General features: G+C 43.7%; 1 protein-coding gene across 2 annotated transcripts; it reads left to right on the plus strand.

The window, feature by feature from the left end:
* The first annotated feature begins 605 nt into the window (after window positions 1-605).
* On the plus strand, window positions 606-17,164 carry KCNV2 (potassium voltage-gated channel modifier subfamily V member 2). Of its 2 annotated transcripts, none has more exons than XM_066368071.1 (3): window positions 606-2,215; window positions 12,266-12,543; window positions 16,151-17,164. In XM_066368071.1, the coding sequence occupies exons 1-2, from the start codon at window positions 848-850 to the stop codon at window positions 12,521-12,523; spliced, it is 1,626 nt and encodes a 541-aa protein (XP_066224168.1). In that variant the 5' UTR covers window positions 606-847; the 3' UTR covers window positions 12,524-12,543; window positions 16,151-17,164. The 2 variants fall into 2 exon arrangements, with proteins under 2 accessions (XP_066224168.1, XP_066224167.1); XM_066368070.1 differs by lacking the exon at window positions 16,151-17,164 and adding an exon at window positions 14,281-15,733.
* The last annotated feature ends 1,250 nt before the right edge of the window (window positions 17,165-18,414 follow it).

Raw genomic sequence — 18,414 nt, forward strand, 5'->3', positions numbered from 1 at the left:
AGCAAATCCTTTGCTTTTCTCTGATACCCCTGTGTTTTTTACTTTCTCTTTTATTGCGCTTGCATATTTATATCACCTATAAAACCATGAGCAACACGAGGGCTACAACTGTGTCTCCATCAAATACCCATCTCCAGTATCCAGCACAGTGCCTTACATATGAAAAGAGACTTTTTAAAAACATGATGTCTTAAAGAGCGATGGAGGCCTTTTCCTTCTAAGGAAGTCTGGCTACCTTGACATATGGCCCAGCACATATGGCCCTAAGCAGTGCTGCAAGGCCCTAAAAACATCTCACCAGGTCTGGGATTTTACCTGTATGAGAAGGGAGGGTGAGAAAGAGACAGAGGAAAAGAAAGACAAAGTTCAAAACGGAAATTGAGCTATACTCTATAGCTAATTCAGGTGATTTCATCTCAGCACAGGTACACTGAGCACTTCCTAAGGGAAGGCCTAATGGCTGGCCTACATTTTTATTAGCAATAATCCCTGCCATCTTCTGATTATCTACAGATTTAAGACCACATAATCACCCTCCATGTCACAGACTGGAGGGAGAGGGGGAGGAAACAGGCTAAGAGGTTCTAAATCCCTTCTAACACTTGCTTCTTCCCTCACTACAAGATTAGAGCAGTCAGCAGCCATCTGCGAATGTGTTCAGACCCAGCAGCCTAGGCTGGGTTGCCCAGTGTGTGAGGGGGGCCATTCTGAGGGCAATGCCTAAGCCCTTAGGTCTGTGGTATTCTTGAAGCCAGTGCAGGGCACATTATCCTCCTAGTGGCAGTGAGAAGGCTGGGGACCCTACACCAGCCAGGAAGGAAAAGCAAGAGGTCCACTTTCTGCAGCCATGCTGAAACACAGCGAGAGGAGGCGGTCTTGGAGCTACAAGCCCTGGAACACCACGGAGTGTGACGACAGATCCAACGCAGGGAACAGCCAACCTCGCAGAAGCATCTGCTCCTTGGGGACCCATTTTGGCTCCCAGGCCAGCATTCCACCGTGGACCGAGGGCAACTATAACTACTACATCGAGGAGGATGAGGATGGGGCAGAGGAGGAGCAGTGGAAGGACGACCTGGCGGAGGAGGACCAGTGGCCAAAAGAAGAAACCACTGCCCAGATGGAAGGCCACAGAGAGTGCTCCGTGCTGAAGGTGAATGTGGGCGGTCAGAGCTACTGCCTGGACTACAGCGGGCTGGCCAGCTACCCCAAGACACGCCTGGGCCGCCTGGCCACCGCCACCAGCCGCAGCCGCCAGCTGGGCCTGTGTGATGACTATGAGGCGCAGACAGACGAATACTTCTTCGACCGCGACCCGGCTGTCTTCCAGCTTGTCTATAACTTTTACGCATCAGGGGTGCTGCTGGTCCGCGATGAGCTGTGCCCGCGCTGCTTCCTGGAGGAGCTGGGCTACTGGGGCGTGCGGCTCAAGTACACGCCACGCTGCTGCCGCATCTGCTTCGAGGAGCGGCGCGATGAGCTGAGCGAGCAGCTCAAGATCCAGCGCGAGCTGCGGGCCCAGGCGCAAGCCGAGGAGGCTGAGGAGCTCTTCCGCGACGTGCGCTTCTACGGGCCACAGCGGCAACGCCTCTGGAACCTCATGGAGAAGCCCTTCTCGTCCGTGGCTGCCAAGGTCATCGGAGTAGCCTCCAGCCTCTTCGTGCTCATCTCCATCGTGGCACTGGCACTGAACACAGTGGAGGAGATGCAGCAGCAGGTGGAGCAGGGCAGCCCGCGGCCCCTCCTGGAGCACGTGGAGATGCTGTGCATCGCCTTCTTCACGCTTGAGTACCTGCTGCGCCTGGCCTCCACGCCCGACCTGCGGCGCTTCGCGCGCAGTGCTCTCAACCTGGTGGATCTGGTAGCCATCCTTCCACTCTACCTGCAGCTGCTGCTGGAGTGTTTCATGGACGAGGACCAGTGGCACAGCAAAGGCTCCTCCCGGGAGCACGACCTCGAGACCGTGGGCAAGGTGGGCCAGGTGCTGCGCATCATGCGCCTCATGCGCATCTTCCGCATCCTCAAGCTGGCTCGACACTCCACCGGCCTGCGCGCCTTCGGCTTCACGCTGTGCCAGTGCTACCAGCAGGTGGGTTGCCTGCTGCTCTTTATCACCATGGGCATCTTCACCTTCTCCGCCTCAGTCTACTCTGTGGAGCACGACATGCCTGGCACCAACTTCACCAGCATCCCCCACGCCTGGTGGTGGGCCGCGGTAAGTACCGTGGCCTTGGGCTTTTCCATCCTCTTCCTCAGCATTCCTTGGTCGCCAGCTGCCTGTCTTCATCCCCCGATCTTTCCCTTGCCTTGCACAAGGACCATCTCATCACTGCCTCCAGCTAACAAAAACAGGTGGATGTTAGAGGGTTGAAAAGTCCAGCAAGTAACTGACTGAATCGGACATGATCCCAGCAATCTCCAAATCTAGGTTTAGTTTTAAAACCCTTAACAATCAGATTTTAAAGGAGGATCCATTGTTGATGTATAGTATATTGGAAGCTTCCTCGTCATCATTCTAGTTTTTGTTATTTGCCTCTAATTGAACATCTATTATCCTAAGTAGTTTTATAATATAACTTTATTTTAACCCTATGAGGTGATTATGGTTACTGTTTTTATTTAAAATAGAACAAATTGGAAGTGGCTTCTTTTTTTAATTTTTAAATTTTTTATTATTATTATTATTATTATTATTATTATTGAAATAGTATATTTATTCAGGAGAGGAAGTGAGACTTGGCTGAATACTGTCAACCTTGACTGAAATCCCACAGGTTCTAGCTAAGTCTGAGTGTGAAAAGAAGCATCTAAAACTGAAACTTGCTCTAATATCACTTAAATTCTTTCAGGATCTGGTCTTATTGCCTCATTTTATAGAGAAAGGAACTGAAGTGCAAAGAGTGTGAGTGCAGGTACACAGCTAAATCCAGCATTAGAACTGAAGCCGAGGCCTGTCCAAGAGCGAACTCCACGCCCTTTCCTTACCCCAGTGCCAGCGCTGCCTCTTCCATGTTCCGGCTCTTCTTCAGGCCTGAACAGGGACTATACGATATGTAGTTTTGTCATTGCTTTCTTTGGTATTTGCCTTTTTATAACAATTTATGCCACTTACTCACATATCTATATTTCTGGGATGCTTGACTAAATCCCTGGAAAATCCCTGAGTTACTGGAAATTCCAATTGGGTCTTCTCAGGTCAATGAATAAGTTGACATGTGTGCATAGGAAAGAACCAGGTATATGGTTTCAATATTTTCTTAAGTAGATTACTGTAATGCCTTTAAAGACATTAAGCAAATATAACAACTTTTTTCCATGTTAAAAAGTCAGTATTCTCAACATTAGCATTGGGTATATCAGAACCCAAAGTCTTGGGTGAATTTCTAAGAATGAACCAACTCAAGGCTACTAACAATGGAGTTTGGTAGGATGGAAAATTTGCATTTTAATTCTAGTATCAGATCTGGTAGTAATTAACTGTGACCCTAAATAATAAGCTGTGACACCTTACTCCCTCATGCCCTATCCCCAGTGTCCTCATCTCTAAAGAGGAGCAGGGAGAGCTCTGCAGTTCACTGAGCTGTCCTTCCTCTCCTGGAAAGTGAGCGCTCACAGTACTACAGGATTTGTGAGCTTTCTTCAGTGAAGGGATGACATTAGGCTCTTCCGAGTGAGCTAGCCAAATGCCACTCCTTTGATCATATTCCAAATGACAAAAGGTCATCTCCATAGTAGATAAACTGTGTACAGACAGAGCTGATAGAGAATGATTTGTCCCTAGCAAATGATACTTACTTTGGAGGTGAGTAAAGGAGACAGGGAAAATGGCAAATCCACATGCTGATGATATAATTCCAAGTTTTAGAGGGTCCCGTTTCCATTCATTCAAATATCTTAGAAGACTAGCATATATAGGCTGGACCTAGTGAACTCTTTAATACTATAATTGTTAACTCATAAAACTTTTTTTTACTTTTACATATTAATGTGAACATTTTTATTAAAATTTTGTTGCTAATACTGGACATTTCTTTTTATAAATATGTCCTGAAGTAAATGCCCATTCATCCCATTTAATTTCTTGATTGGCTTAATATATAAATACAGTGATGTTTAAAACTTTCAAATTACCTTTTTCATATTACAGGAAATTATTTTACTCAAAACTGGTGTTTTCCATAAATTTTACAATAAAAAGTAAACCAACATTCAGGTTTTATCTACAATATATTTTTACCAATATGAGTTTTCTTTTGAAGCTTTATCTCTATCAGGCACTATTTTCATAAACCAAAATTTATACATTTTAACCTTACCATTTCCCAATCTTAACCTTTACTAATGGCCTTTTTCCATTTTATTCTGAGGATTATATGTATGTACTAGTAGAAGTCATAATAAATTAGATAAAAGATGGATAACTTGTATTTACTTCTAAACTAATCTATAAGATCAATTGCCCTTGAACATTTGAGGACTGCTCTATTCCCCAGGCCTGATGTCTCTTTAACCCAGTTCTTCTTCATACTTCTGCTAACACTGTGCATTGTGTACCAAGGGTTTGCATTCTCAGCAGAGTAAAGAAAAAAAAATACTATAAAAATGATGCACACAAAACGTCTTGTTTCCTTATACAGATGCAAAGCAAAACAATGCAAAATATTAGGACCAATTTCTCATGTTACCCATAAAAATCCCTCATTCATTCACTGAAAAACACCTTTTTGAACACCTCTATTGTGCCAAGTAGTTTGCTAAACACAAGACATACCAAGTGATAGAAAAATAAAAGATAAAGTTCTTTCCCCTGGGCTGCTTATGTTCTAATGGAGAAAGATAATAAATAATTTCAGATATTTATGTATCATATCTTGTATAGGATAATAGGACTGAGAGTGACTTGGCTGGCCTTTGATAGGCTAGTCAAAGAAGCCCTCTTGGAAAAGATGACATTTAGGTAAAATTTGAACAATGAGAAGAAACTCATATAAATAGACATGACTATGAGAATCTGAAAAATGGAATCCTAGAAGAAACTCTGATCAAATAATCTTCAAGCAATTTATTGACAAAATATCTTAAGTTTAAAATTTTTTAACTGACACCATGATCAATATGTATTTATTCATAAATACTAAGTTATTTATTGCCACAATAATGATGTTTTGCAAACCACCCCAAAACTCAATGGCTTAAAATGTCAAGCATTTCTTTAGCTAATGAGTTTGTGAGTCAGCAATTTAAGCTAGTTTCAGCCAGAAGGTTCTTCTCATTTTGACTCATATCTGATGGTCAGCTGGCTGACAGATGGAATGAAGGAGGACACTAGGCTACTTATCTTTCACCTCTGGCAGATGTTTATCCATGGCTGTGGCAAAGGACGAGAAAGAGAAAGAATGAGAGAGAAAGTGTGCAAGCCCAATCGTGCCAGCCCTGAATAAGCTTCTCTTCAATGTCATTTGCTAAACCCACTGGCCAAAGCAAGTCACAAGGCCAAACTCAGAATCAAAAGGGCAAGGCAGGTTAGCCCTCCCATAATAAGAAAGCACTGCAAAGTTATATGGCAAAGAGCTTAGATACAGGAAGATATAAAGAATTATGTAGTTTCAGTAATATAATCATTCTACTACAGGAAGATATTTCTGCTCAAATATATGATACACATCAGGAAACAAACATTCACACACTGACATTTAAAAGATGAGATACAGAATAATGTATCTTCCACCACTCCAGTGCTGTTTCCCTCATGGTATATTCACCCATATTATATTCCCTAATCCATTTTTCTATGGGTTTAGTGCTTTCAGAAAATCCCACATCTGACTTGCTTTTAATCATCTTCCCTCCCTCTGTGCCAAGGATCTGCAACCTTCCTCTGTTCAACTTAGAGTTGGAAAACAATAATTTTCATTACTGTACATTCTCCTACAGCTGCAAAACAAATCCCTTGTGGACACTCCTGTCTGCAGATGTTCGTGCATTAGGACATAAAATAGACTCATCTTACTCATCCATCAAGTGGCGGTTATTCATGAGTGCTAATGTAATAAGAAACACATGTAAAATACTAGCCAGTAGTACATCCACAATAAATAGAGGTTACCATAGCTGACTAGCTAATAGTCTTTATCACATGAAAGTAATAACTTTGGCTTCCAGATTCATATGGGGGAAAATAGAAGAGAAGTTATTCCTTCTCTACTGGGGAAAGAGGGATTGCTGGGGCATATACAAAAGATTCAGCTGTTCTATCTTGGGAGAGCTTCTGAGTGTCCTGATAAATAGGCCCACACTTGGATCGGCTCCAGCCGCACTGGGGCTCTCTGGGTTGCCTGTGTGTGGGAAGTGCATGGCATGGCTCAACAGGAACAATTAACTCTATGATGAAGCTGTAATCATTGGTCTCCAGTGTGGCTATGATTTTATATATAATAGAAAAAGGCAATTGGACTGTTCAACAAACTATTTCCTTCTGAGTTTTCCAGAGCAAAAGAGAGCTATAGAAACCAAACAGGAAACTATGTCATAAACTTATTTCTTCAAAAACTCTTCACAATGAACATTTATATAGGCCCTGGTCAGTTGGCTCAGTGGTAGAGTATAGGCCTGGCATGTGGATGTCCCAGGTTCATTTCCGGTTCAGGGCACACAGGAAAAGTGCCTATCTGCTTCTCCACCCCTCCCCCTCTTGCTTCTCTCTCTCTCTCTCTCTCTCTCTCTCTCTCTTCTCCTCCTGCAGCCATGGCTCAATTAGAGTGAGTTGGCCCCAGGTGCTGAGGATGACTTCATGGCCTCCACCTCAGGCACTAAGAAAAGCTTGGTTGTTGAATAATGGAGCAGTGCCCCAGATGGACAGAACATTGCCCCCTAGTGGGCTTGCCAGGTCAATTGCAGTTGAAATGTATGCAGAAGTCTGTCTCTCTGCCTCCCCACCTCTCACTGAATAAAATAAAAAGATAATAATTTAAAAAAAGAACACTTATCTCTGGCTGAGTCATCTAATAATTGTGCTTTAGAGACCTTGCTCCTATTTTCATTTAGTTCCTAAAGTATGATATCATTTCCTTGTAGGTAAATGGTACTTAGGAGATCAATGAAATTTATATTATATTATTTTATTTTTATGAATTGGTTGCATGCTTTGAGAAGACCCAGTTGAAAGGTGAATCAGTCAAGTTATAGTTGGAAAAACAGGTAACAGTGTGGGTGGGTATTTTTTTATTATTATTATTTTGTTTTTGTTTTTTTACAGGGACAGAGAGAGGGATAGATAGGGACAGACAGACAGGAACAGAGAGAGATGAGAAGCATCAATCATCAGTTTTTTGTTGCAACACCTTAGTTGTTCATTGATTGCTTTCTCATATGTGCCTTGACCACCGGCCTTCAGCAGACCAAGTAATCCCTTGCTCAAGCTTGGGTCCAAGCTGATGAGCTTTTTTTTGGGGGGGGGGGGGGAGGCTCAAGCCAGATGGGCCCAAGCTCAAGCTGGCCTTGGGGTCTCGAACCTGGGTCCTCTGTATCCCAGTCCAATGCTCTATCCACTGTGCCACCGCCTGGTCAGGCAGTGTGGGTGTTTTAAATGGAGGAAATTTGATACAGGGTACTACATAGGTGTTAGAAGACTGGGAGTAAAAAGGGGAAACTAAGATAACCCAAAGATTGGTAAATGTAGGAGATAGCTGTCAGCCCCAGAATTGGGGCAAGAGTAGGAGAAGGGAGAGATGCCAACTAAGGAGTGCAGAGGAGGAGCTTTCGTGTAGCTGTTGCAGGGGTCCCTACAATGGCACCACGAGCTTGGTGCCAAGTGTGCTGAAAGCTACCTGAGCTGTAAACATCTCCTGAGACTGGAGGATGATAACAGAAACAGAAGCGGCTGTTAAAACCTTTAGCTCCTCGTCTTACCATTGTCTCCCAATGGTGTCTCTCATGGGCCGAATGGAATGCAACCCGAAGACAGTGGGCCAGAGACTTCAAGACATGTAGTTTGCAGACGACCAGTTGCAGAGTTACAAAATGGAGTACAGAAAGGTGTTGGGCTGCTGAGAGATGACAGGTAAATGTCTGGCCCAGAGGCATTCAGGCTCCAACAGCTGCTTCAGATTAGCACAGGAGCTGTCACATGACCAAAGGTTATTAGGTACTTTTATGACCTTTAATCTTGATTTGGGGTGATCCCCTTTTATCTCTAAATTATGCTCCTCTTGTTGGGCCATTATGACCTGAGTGAGACATGACATTACTGTAGAGGCAGGGAGAAGTAGCAGGTGAGCTGAAGATGCAGAGGGCATTGTGCTTCGCGGGCAGATGAATAAATCCCAAACTCGTGTTAGCTTTCTCATACCCCCTCCTTATTGTACAGTTTATGTCCATGTCAGAATTGTCATACACAGATGAGCTGGCTGTTTGCTTCACGGTGGTCACCCATACCTCATTCTAACAGTGCTTCCACTGATCAAAACATTCTTTGAATGCCACTGAGGAGTTATCTTCAGAGTCTGTGACATGTCCATTTGCTTCTTTGTTATGGTGCTCAATCTTTACCTTTTTGAGGGTGGATTCAATATTTTAAAATCATCAAGTCCTTTGAGTTTAAGATTGGCATCTAATGTTAACCCTCAAGGTTGTTAATCTCTATTTGAGGCATCAGATAATTGTGCCTTAATTGTGTTGTTTCAAAGCCATACCACTGAATCCTTCATGCAGATTATAATCCAAAAGAGGAATTTTGAAAATATTTGTAGCAACAGCAGCACAAATAGGCTAAGTGTAACCTTTAAAGCTTAACCCTTTGAGGGATTGAGGTATGTGGGTAATTTCAGTCAGAAAATGTTACTATTCAGTCCCTTTCATTTTTTGAAAGGACTAGAAGGGGTGTTAATTATTTTGAAAACAGGTTTAGTCCTTGGGATCATAATTCCAAAATGCATGGATTACTGGCTGCCAAGGTTTAATCTCTGCCTTCTTCATTAGGAAGGAAACAAACATTCCTTGTTGAAGGAGAAATTCAAGTGTAGCCATTCTCAAGTTTTAAAGAAAAACTGGATGCTTGTCCTGCTTGTAATGTTTCAGAGTCCAGGATTTGCTGACTAGTGGGTGAGCTGCTAGGGAAAGCCACATTCTGGCTTTTGGGACCCTAAAGTTAGGGAAAATACGTAAGTTTGCAATGGAATGGTAAAATTTCAGTTTATAAAATGGCTGAGCCAGCCAGTTCTTCAGGATATTAAGATGGATTGTAGAAATTATGGTCACATTTATAAACCCAACCCATGCTAATGTGAGAACTCACTCTGGATTCATGTGGGTCAGTCTGTGGCCTTCAAATTTTAGTGCTCATCTAGGGAGAAATGGTTTGGCCTATAGGGTATGGAGAAAAGGTTCCCTAAAGCCAAGGAATGCTGGGTTCCTCTTGGAGTCAAGGAGCAAGCAGATCACTGGTTGAGTTAAATTATACACACAACTGACAATGCATAAATTAGTTCTGCATTTTGAACACATTTTTCAACACCAGTTATACAGAATCTACTAGCAAGAGCTCTTTTCTCTAAAAGTAGAGATCCAAGATATACAAAAATATTTAGACCATATTATGCACATCAAATATTTGATTTTCCTTAAGCCAGTTTTCTTTGCTTTTAATTTTGCAAAGCTCAGCAAACACACACACACACACACACACACACACACACACACACACACAAAACTAGAAGTAGGGTTTGGATGTGAAGCAAGACCAGTATGAGGATTCATCAGAAGTTTTAAAAAGGCACTTTTTCTCAATTATTTTCCTTCCTCTGCACCCTAGCTCTCCCTCCACCCCCACCCCCACACTACACCCTTGAGGGGCTGGTTTACCTAAAAACCTCTGCTTTGGTTTTTCATGGAAGATTTCTGTTCTAAAACTACCCTTCTCGTTACTCACCCCTATTTTCCAAACTCCCTTTGGGCCTCCTCCAGGGAATGGAGACTAAACACTCCTATAGAGGCCTGAGTGATGCTTAGTGACATAAGCTCAGTTCAGACACCTGGACAGAGATCTGACTCAGGTTCTTTTCCTTCTGGTGTGGCTAGTAACAGCACGCACACACATGCACACGCACACATGTGAGCATGCTTTGAGATGAAACACAGTCTTACTTTAGCACTGCCTCTCGTCGCCCTTTGATCCAGAGGTTCGGAACCAGAGACTCTGCTGGAGCCAGAGTGTGCCCCACCACCTGGCCTCACACAGCACTCAGCAGGAGCAAGGAGGAGCCCACTTCCACAGTCTGCTGGTCTAAGAAGTCTAAGAACTAACATTACCATACACACCCCCAGCGCCAGGCACTCCTTCATTTCCCACAGCAACCCTATGAAGGAGGTAGTAGTACTCCCCTCATTTCCAAAGGTGGAAACAGGCAGAAAGGATCGAGGTGACAGCTGAGAGATGGATTCAGATGCATACGGCCTAGTGCCATACCTGTCTCCTTTACCTGGTCTACACCACCCTGCCTCTCTCAGAGGCTGGCTTATGTTCTTCCACCATGGGAAGGGCAGCCAGTCTCTCACCACAATGGAGCAGTGAGTGGTGGTGGGCCACCTGCTCCATAGGGGAGGTGTAAGCTTCCTCTTTTTATGGGTTGGACGGAGCTACTGTTCTTATCAGTGCCATCAGATTTCCCCAGCTGGCCCACGTCTCCATTTCATTTTAACTAATTGATCACACTTACTCTAAGTTCCAACTAACCCATTCATTATTTTTTTTAAAAAAGTTTACACATTTAAACTAAAGGCCATTTTGGGGCCCTGGCCGGTTGGTTCAGCGGTAGAGCGTCGGCCTGGCATGCTGGGGACCCGGGTTCGATTCCCGGCCAGGGCACATAGGAGAAGCGCCCATTTGCTTCTCCACCCCCCCTTCCTTCCTTTCTGTCTCTCTCTTCCCCTCCCGCAGCCAAGGCTCCATTGGAGCAAAGATGGCCCGGGCGCTGGGGATGGCTCCTTGGCCTCTGCCCCAGGCGCTAGAGTGGCTCTGGTCACAGCAGAGCGACGCCCTGGAGGGGCAGAGCATCGCCCCCTGGTGGGCAGAGCATCGCCCCTGGTGGGCGTGCCGGGTGGATCCCGGTCGGGCGCATGCGGGAGTCTGTCTGACTGTCTCTCCCCGTTTCCAGCTTCAGAAAAATACAAAAAGAAAAAAAAATTAAAAAAATAAATAAATAAACTAAAGGCCATTTTGGTGCAGGGCAACAGGACGACTTCGGACATTTTACTACCATCTGCTGGAAAACTGTAGCCAACACCACCACAAATTGATGAAGCACACACTGCCCCCTGGAGTTGTTCGATGCAGTTTTTTCCAATGTAAGCAAGAGCCCTGCCCAACTTAACCAATACTTTGGGGACTAAAAGGAGTCTTAGTACGTGAGGCAGAAAAAACAAACCCCAGTATATTTTGGTGAGGTTTTTCTAGCTACTCTGATGATAACTGGTTCCATGGGTATCCACACGTTAAAACAGAAGCTTGTTGACCTACATAAATCTCTAATTAGTAGAATCAAAAGTACTGTGACAAGAATGAGGGGAAGAATTTCATACAGAGCGAACATATCTTTGGTTGGCGATGTCTTAAAAGAAAGTCCCCTCACAAAACGAGAGCGTGTTTCTCCATCATCTACAATTAAAGCACCTTTATATAAAATATCTCTTTGGATTACATAACAATTATGAGAAGTGTTGTAATTGTCTTCACTTTAAAGATAAGAGCAGGACCACAGAGGAAATTGTGTCATGCCATCTGTGTGCCTTACACAAAAGCCTCCGAGTCAGGCCCTGAGCCCAGGTCTGGCTGACTGTAAGCCCGAGCTCTTTTCAGTATGTATATCATGTAGGCAAGCCCAGGGCCTCGGTCGGAAAGCTGGCCCCAGCTGAGGCAAAGACCCCATGTATGGAGCCCTTTTTACACCGGGGACTTTACACATGTTGTCTTATATGCTCTTCACACCACCCTTTAAGTAGATTTTTATCTCTCCTGTATTGTATATAAGAAAATTTAGAGGTGATAGTCAGGATTTAAACCCAAGGTTTTCAGCTCCACAGCCTGTGCTCTTTCCAAGACAGGGGTTCCCCAGGCAAACTTTCTGGTATCTCCTAAAGCTGGCTCTGTGGGCAGCTCTTACATGACCCATGTACACCTTCAAGGAAACAGGACACTTCCTTGCCTGTTCTCTCCTTTTCTTTTCCCCTCTCATGGTGCTAACGATTCCATCTGTCTTTCCTTCCTACTCAGGTGAGCATCTCCACTGTGGGCTACGGAGACATGTACCCAGAGACCCACCTGGGCAGGCTCTTTGCCTTCCTCTGCATTGCTTTTGGGATTATCCTCAATGGGATGCCGATTTCCATCCTCTACAACAAATTCTCCGATTACTACAGCAAGCTCAAGGCTTATGAGTACACTGCCATACGGAGGGACAGGGGAAAGGTGGATTTGATGCAGCGAGCCAGAAAGAAGCTGGCTGAATGTTTGGCTAAAAGCAACCCATAGCCCATCCCAAGGCAAGAGAGGTAATACTCTGTAGGCCGTGTGGCTGGTAGATCTGTGACCTTCAAGGCTTCCTGTCTTCTTCCTTTATTTATGTATTTACTTGTTTATTTATTTACTTGTTTGTTTATTTATCTATTTTTATTATCAAGATTACCAGTTAAAGGACATGTGAGGCAGCCCTGACTGAATAGCTTCATTGGTTGGAGCATTGGCCTGAAGTACAGAGGTTGTGGTTCGATCCCTGGTCAGAGCACATACAGGAATGGATTAATGCTCCTGTCTTTCTCTCTCTTCCTTTATCTCTGGCTAAAATCAATAAATAACAATAATAATAAAAGGACATGTGAGACAGACATAAACAAAGGGCATTCAGTTCATAAGAGTCCTAACTCAAAAATGCTCATTTTTACCCAAACTCAGACTACCTCACACTGTATTGTGTGAGAGTCTGACCTTCCCAACAACACTGATACTAAAAACTTCTTGAGAGAAGCAACATCTTAGCTTTCTCTTGTGGCTTCTCATGGCATCATAATAAATATTTCATGGCATCTTAATAAATATTTTTGGACCTGAGTTGACTTGAGAATAATTTCCTTATATTAAAGAAAAGAAATCCTTAATTTTCCAAAAAGAAGGAATGCTGCAGAAACTATATAATCTTTGATGTTAGAACAGATCTACCAGCTATAGGATATAGGATGAGTTACTTTAACTTCTGAGCCTCAATTACTTTAACTGCAAAATGTAGGTAATAAGAACTATCTTGTGGTGGACGAAGACTTGATTTGGGGGTCAGTAAACACACAATATGGTGCACAGGAGTGTATTACAGAATTGTGCACCTGAAATCTGTATAGTTATGTTAACCAGTGCCACCCCAATAAATTCAATTGAAAAAAGGAACTACCATGTTCCCTGGCCAGGTAGCTGTTGGTTAGAGCATCATTCTGACATGTCAAGGTTGTGGGTTCCATCCCTAGTCAGGGCACCTACAAGAGTGAACCAATGAATGAAAAAATAAGTGGAGCAACAAATTGATGTCTCTCTGTCTCTAGCTTTCTTCCTTCCCCTCTAAAATCAATAAATACATTTAAAAAAACATTTTAAGAACTACCTTGTAATATGAGCATGGGGAATGAAGATAATATTAGTAACTGCTCAATAAATGGAAGCAGTTAACACTGAGTGTATACTGTCTAGTCGACTCTCTAGATCAGTAGGTCTCTAGACCAGAGAGATTTGGTAATGACCATCTCACCCTTCTGGAAATTTGGCAATTTCTAGAGATGCCTTTGATTGTCACCACTGTGAAGGAGGAGGAGGGGGCTGTGGCATCTAGTAGGTAGAGGTCTGGGACACTGCTAATTATGCACAGGACAGTCCCATAACAAAGAATTGTCTACCTAAAATATTAATAGAGCCAGTGTTGAGAAACCTTGGTCTAGATTTAACTTGAGAGCACCCAGACTTGACCTGTGAAACATACTAAAGTGTGCTAATCCCCCTGCCCTTCATAAGAGCCCTCACATGTCCTCACCTATCCAGGCCTCCTTTCCCCTACATTTCCACTAAAAAACAACCAAAGAGAAAACCACTGCTTTGGGGGGACTCTTCTGGGCAGAGCACTGAACAAAGTGAATTAAATCAGTGTGGCCTCCACTTGGGGCTCTGTCGGAGGGTCAGAGAACGTTCCCACAGGGTGGAGGTCCTTTCTCTCCCTGCCCTCTTTTCCTTATTCTCTCCTTTCTCCTTAGGACTATTGGAAATTGAAGTCCTGGAAATGAAAGGCTCAGCTGAACTGAGAAAATGAAGATTTCCCCAGTAACTAGAATTTCTGCTATGCTGACCATTAAATTTGTCTCAGGGCATGACAGTACCTATGCTTGTGTCATAAAAATGAGTACTTGTTTTATGTGTTCTTACAATTACAGGCACTGTGGGTTGTATTTTATAATATATAACTTTATTTTATCCTTGATATGTCCCTAAATTAAGTATTACCTTACTTTTTTATTTAGGAAAAAACACTTTTTTAAAAAATTTAGGAAGAAACAGAAGCTCGAAGAGGTTAAATAATTAGCCAAGTTGACACTGTCAGTAAATAGTGAGACTGGGTTTCCAGCCTCAGTCTGTTTGATCCCTAAGCCTTGGCTTGAAGTCTAAACTTGGGGTTCTCAAACTGCACCAGTACTACCCAGAGGTCTTGTTAAACACAGATTCTTGGACCCACACCAAAAGTCTCCAATTCAGTAGGTCTGGGTGAGACCCAAGAATTTGTATTTCTATCACGTACCAGGAGATGCCAAGCCCGCTGGCCAGGGACCACATCCTGAGAACCATGGGTTTATATCACTTCCCTCTGCCCTCCCACAGGGAGCTGTGAATGTGAAAGGAGGGTGCAGCTGGCCAAGCTTGGATCTAGATCTCCCTCCCCCTTCCTCGGAAGTGCCCTTAACATCATCATAACTGACCTGGCGTTGGAAGGGCGGACAGAAGCCCCACTATTTATTGGAAGGTTGCCAGATAAAATACAGAATGCTTGAGTAAATCTGAATTCCAGATAAATAACAGTTTTTCCAAGTATTTCCCAATTATTGCATGGTATATACTTCCACTAAAAAAGTCATTTGTTGTGTTTCTGCAATTGAAATTTAACTGAGCAACCAATTAGCAACCCTATACTATTGCTTTTCAGATAAATATTCCTCATATGGAAGTTACTCCCAAATCCTAAAATCTCAAGAGGGGGGAATATTGTGAATCAGGCTCCTTGGTAGAAAGAATCATGAAAACAGTTACAACAGGAAGGAGGTCAGAGCACAGCGTCCATAACCACCTGACATGCTCAGTGTAGCTGCTGTCCCTTCCAGTTCACCTACAGCCTTCCAGCTCCTCCCAAGGTCTCCAGGGAGTGCATCTGCTGGTCCCAGGGAATAGGAGGGCCAGTATCTATCACCTGACTCTCTGCTCAAGACCCAGAGAGAATGACCCTGACCAGCCCAGCTGAAGAGACTGTGTGTGTGTGGGGGGGGGGGGGGGGGGCGGGGCTGGTCAGGGGAAGGGTGCAGGAGGTCTTGGTAAGAAAGACAAACTTTTCCAGGTCCCTGGGAGGGGATCTGGTAAATGACAGCAGCCCCCTCCTCCCAATCTCACTAGCCACATCTGTTAAAATAGCTGTGCTCTGCCTCCCAAGAGAATAAGACAGACCGACAGAAGAGAGTGAAAACAAACAAACAAAAAAATACCTACCTTCTATGAGGCCCATTGAGCACCAGGCACAGAACCATCAGGTCATCCTTCAACAGCCCTGTGAAGTAGGTTTCCTTGTGGTCCCTGACAGAGGCTTAGCCACATTGAACATGACATCGTCTTTGGATCTGGATTTGGAACCTAGCTCTGCCATGTCCTGGGAGGTCGAATCACATGAAATTCCCATTTTTATCAAAAACAACTAAATTTTGGCAACATCATATGGGGCAACTTGATATTGTGTGCTTATTTAATTTCTCTAAGCCTCAGTTTCTGCTTCATTAAATTGAAGATAAAACCCTTAACACACTGTTTGGGTCACATTAAGAACTAAATGTGGGCTGCAATGATCATAATATTTTGCTGGTTGCACAGGAAAACTGTACAAGTCCAGACAGAGTTGCTTGTCATCAGAGAGGATTTCATGGATGAAGACAGCGTTCAAATCCTGCTGCCAGCCCTCTAGCCCACCCAGGATCGGGCACAAGGTTGCAGGCCAGTCTGCCCAATAGAACTTGCTATAGTGGTAGAAACGGTATGCACTAATACAATATAACCATGTGTGACTACTGAGCACTTGAAGTGCAGCTAGTGTGATTCAGAAATTAAATGTTTTATTTTAATTAGTGTCATTTAAAATTTAAATATGGCTACAGACTACCATATTGGGTAAAATGTAGGCCTTTTATCTGCCCTCATGCAGGCATCTGCTCTGAGGTTAGGAGGGACATCTTAAAGTGAAAGAGAAACACTAGATTATCACTCAAAAACAAAAACATAAAAACATGTTCTCAAAAGCTTCAAATTCCCTCTTCCCGTGCTGATGGCTGGACCCCGAACAAGATGAATGTGCTTCCCCACACCCTGGTGCTCCCTCTTTCCTCCTCCTTTTCCAACTCTGATGTGACAACTTTAAAACTCATGCGACTCTACATGTTTTCCGCTTCATATGTCTGTTCTTGGGTTCTGGGCCTTCCCCATTTGTCTTCCTAGTGCCATTACCTACCCTGCTCTGCCCTGTTGCATGATCCAAGGGGTCTGTCTTCCAGGTCTGTACCACCGGGCCCCCGCCCCCTCTGGCAGGGCATCAGCAGATGAGAGACCAGGCAGGGTATTAACTCCCCACCCTCTCTCTGTGTGGCAGTAGTCTGGGTAGCAGCTAAGTTCCCTTAGCCAAGGCAGCCTTCCTGATCAGCCACAGCACTCACAGGTTCCAGTAACACTGACTCCTCCTGTCATCCCTTCAGGCCTATGAGTGGCAATGGTCCTTTGCATTCTAGTTGCTGATTATCTCGCCACCCCTTGTTGGTTTCCTTAATCCTGACCATACCTCTCTATGTAGAGTCACTATTAAAATGTCTTCAAATAAATAAATAAATAAAATGTCTTCAAATAAACCCTTTGAGTATACCATCTATTTTCCACTGGGATCTTGAGTAGTATATTGTTCCTACCTTAAGAAAAACATATTGCTCTTATGCCATGGACCAGCTCAGCTCCTAACAACAGTGCGGAATTAAGGAAACATACACATCAAGAAAAAATGGGACCAGGAGGGCTCTTCAAATGCTGATGGCAACATCCAAGTGCCCCATAGCCCCAGTTTGCTTTATTATATTGCCATATGCAAATCAAGGAAGTCCTTGTTACAAAGTTACACATCTGAGGCTAAAGCAGGTACTCTCCCAAGGCAAAAACAGGAATCCCCCCACCATGCATAAGTGAAATTAACCAACATCTGAACAAACAAAGAGTAAGAGGAAGGGCATGTAAATTGCTTCCAGCAAGTTAAGGAAGCAAGTGAAGTGGGTGCAAATACTCAGCTTCATAGCCAATATGGAGGGGGAGGGGGAGAACTTAGCCTTTGCTGAGCCTCGAATCTACAAAGGCTTTTTGCCATTTACGGTCCACAACATATCCCTCTTTTCTTTTTTATTTTTAATTTGTGTGCTGAGATTTGCACTCATCTGATTTCCTAGTTTCCCAGATTCTAATTTGGAGGCAGACTGAAAAAATACAGAACAAACACAAAATTAGTATAGCCAATGCTAAACAGATACCCAAACAAACATTCTAATACATTACAGTGATTAAAGCCTTTAAGCAAATTTTTAGCCAATATAACAAGAGTCTATAAAAGAGTAATGTCCTTAACATGTTCACCAAGTCCAAGTTGGCACCAACACCATGCCAAAACCCTGCAAATGCAACCCAATCCCAGTTCAGTCTGTTAGGAGCTGTCACAAGGAGCAGGAGTCCAGGTTAAGTTCACATCCTGGAAAAGTCCGCATAGCACTGGAATTGTTGTCACATTTCTATACTTTGAAGCTCGCATCCAAGTCCCAATGACTGCCACTTCTAGCTGGTAATGATTCAGGTAGACTGGAAAAGCCATCTGCAGCATGTGTGGAGATGAAGCTTCTGTTCTCCTCAGCCTGGAGAAATGAGACCAGGGTTCTTTTCCCTGGAGCTCTGCAACTGTGTCATGGTGAAGAGAACCTTGGGATACACTAAGCTGGGTGGCAAAGGTAGATTCATAACAGAAGTTGGCAAAAGGAGAAAGAGAGCTCTAAATTAGGAGTAGGTCCCAGCCTAAAATATGAATGGGGCATTGAGGTAGGAGGAATAAAGGAAACACT

The sequence above is a fragment of the Saccopteryx leptura genome, chromosome 2, assembly GCF_036850995.1.
Source record: "Saccopteryx leptura isolate mSacLep1 chromosome 2, mSacLep1_pri_phased_curated, whole genome shotgun sequence".
NCBI classification, from domain to species: domain Eukaryota; kingdom Metazoa; phylum Chordata; class Mammalia; order Chiroptera; family Emballonuridae; genus Saccopteryx; species Saccopteryx leptura.

Bases quoted from the DNA above. Each gene is read 5' to 3' on its own strand.
- KCNV2 (XM_066368071.1), top strand. From the start codon at position 848: ATGCTGAAACACAGCGAGAGGAGGCGGTCTTGGAGCTACAAGCCCTGG. The intron at 2,216-12,265 runs GTAAGTACCGTG...CTTCCTACTCAG, and splicing joins ACGCCTGGTGGTGGGCCGCG to GTGAGCATCTCCACTGTGGG.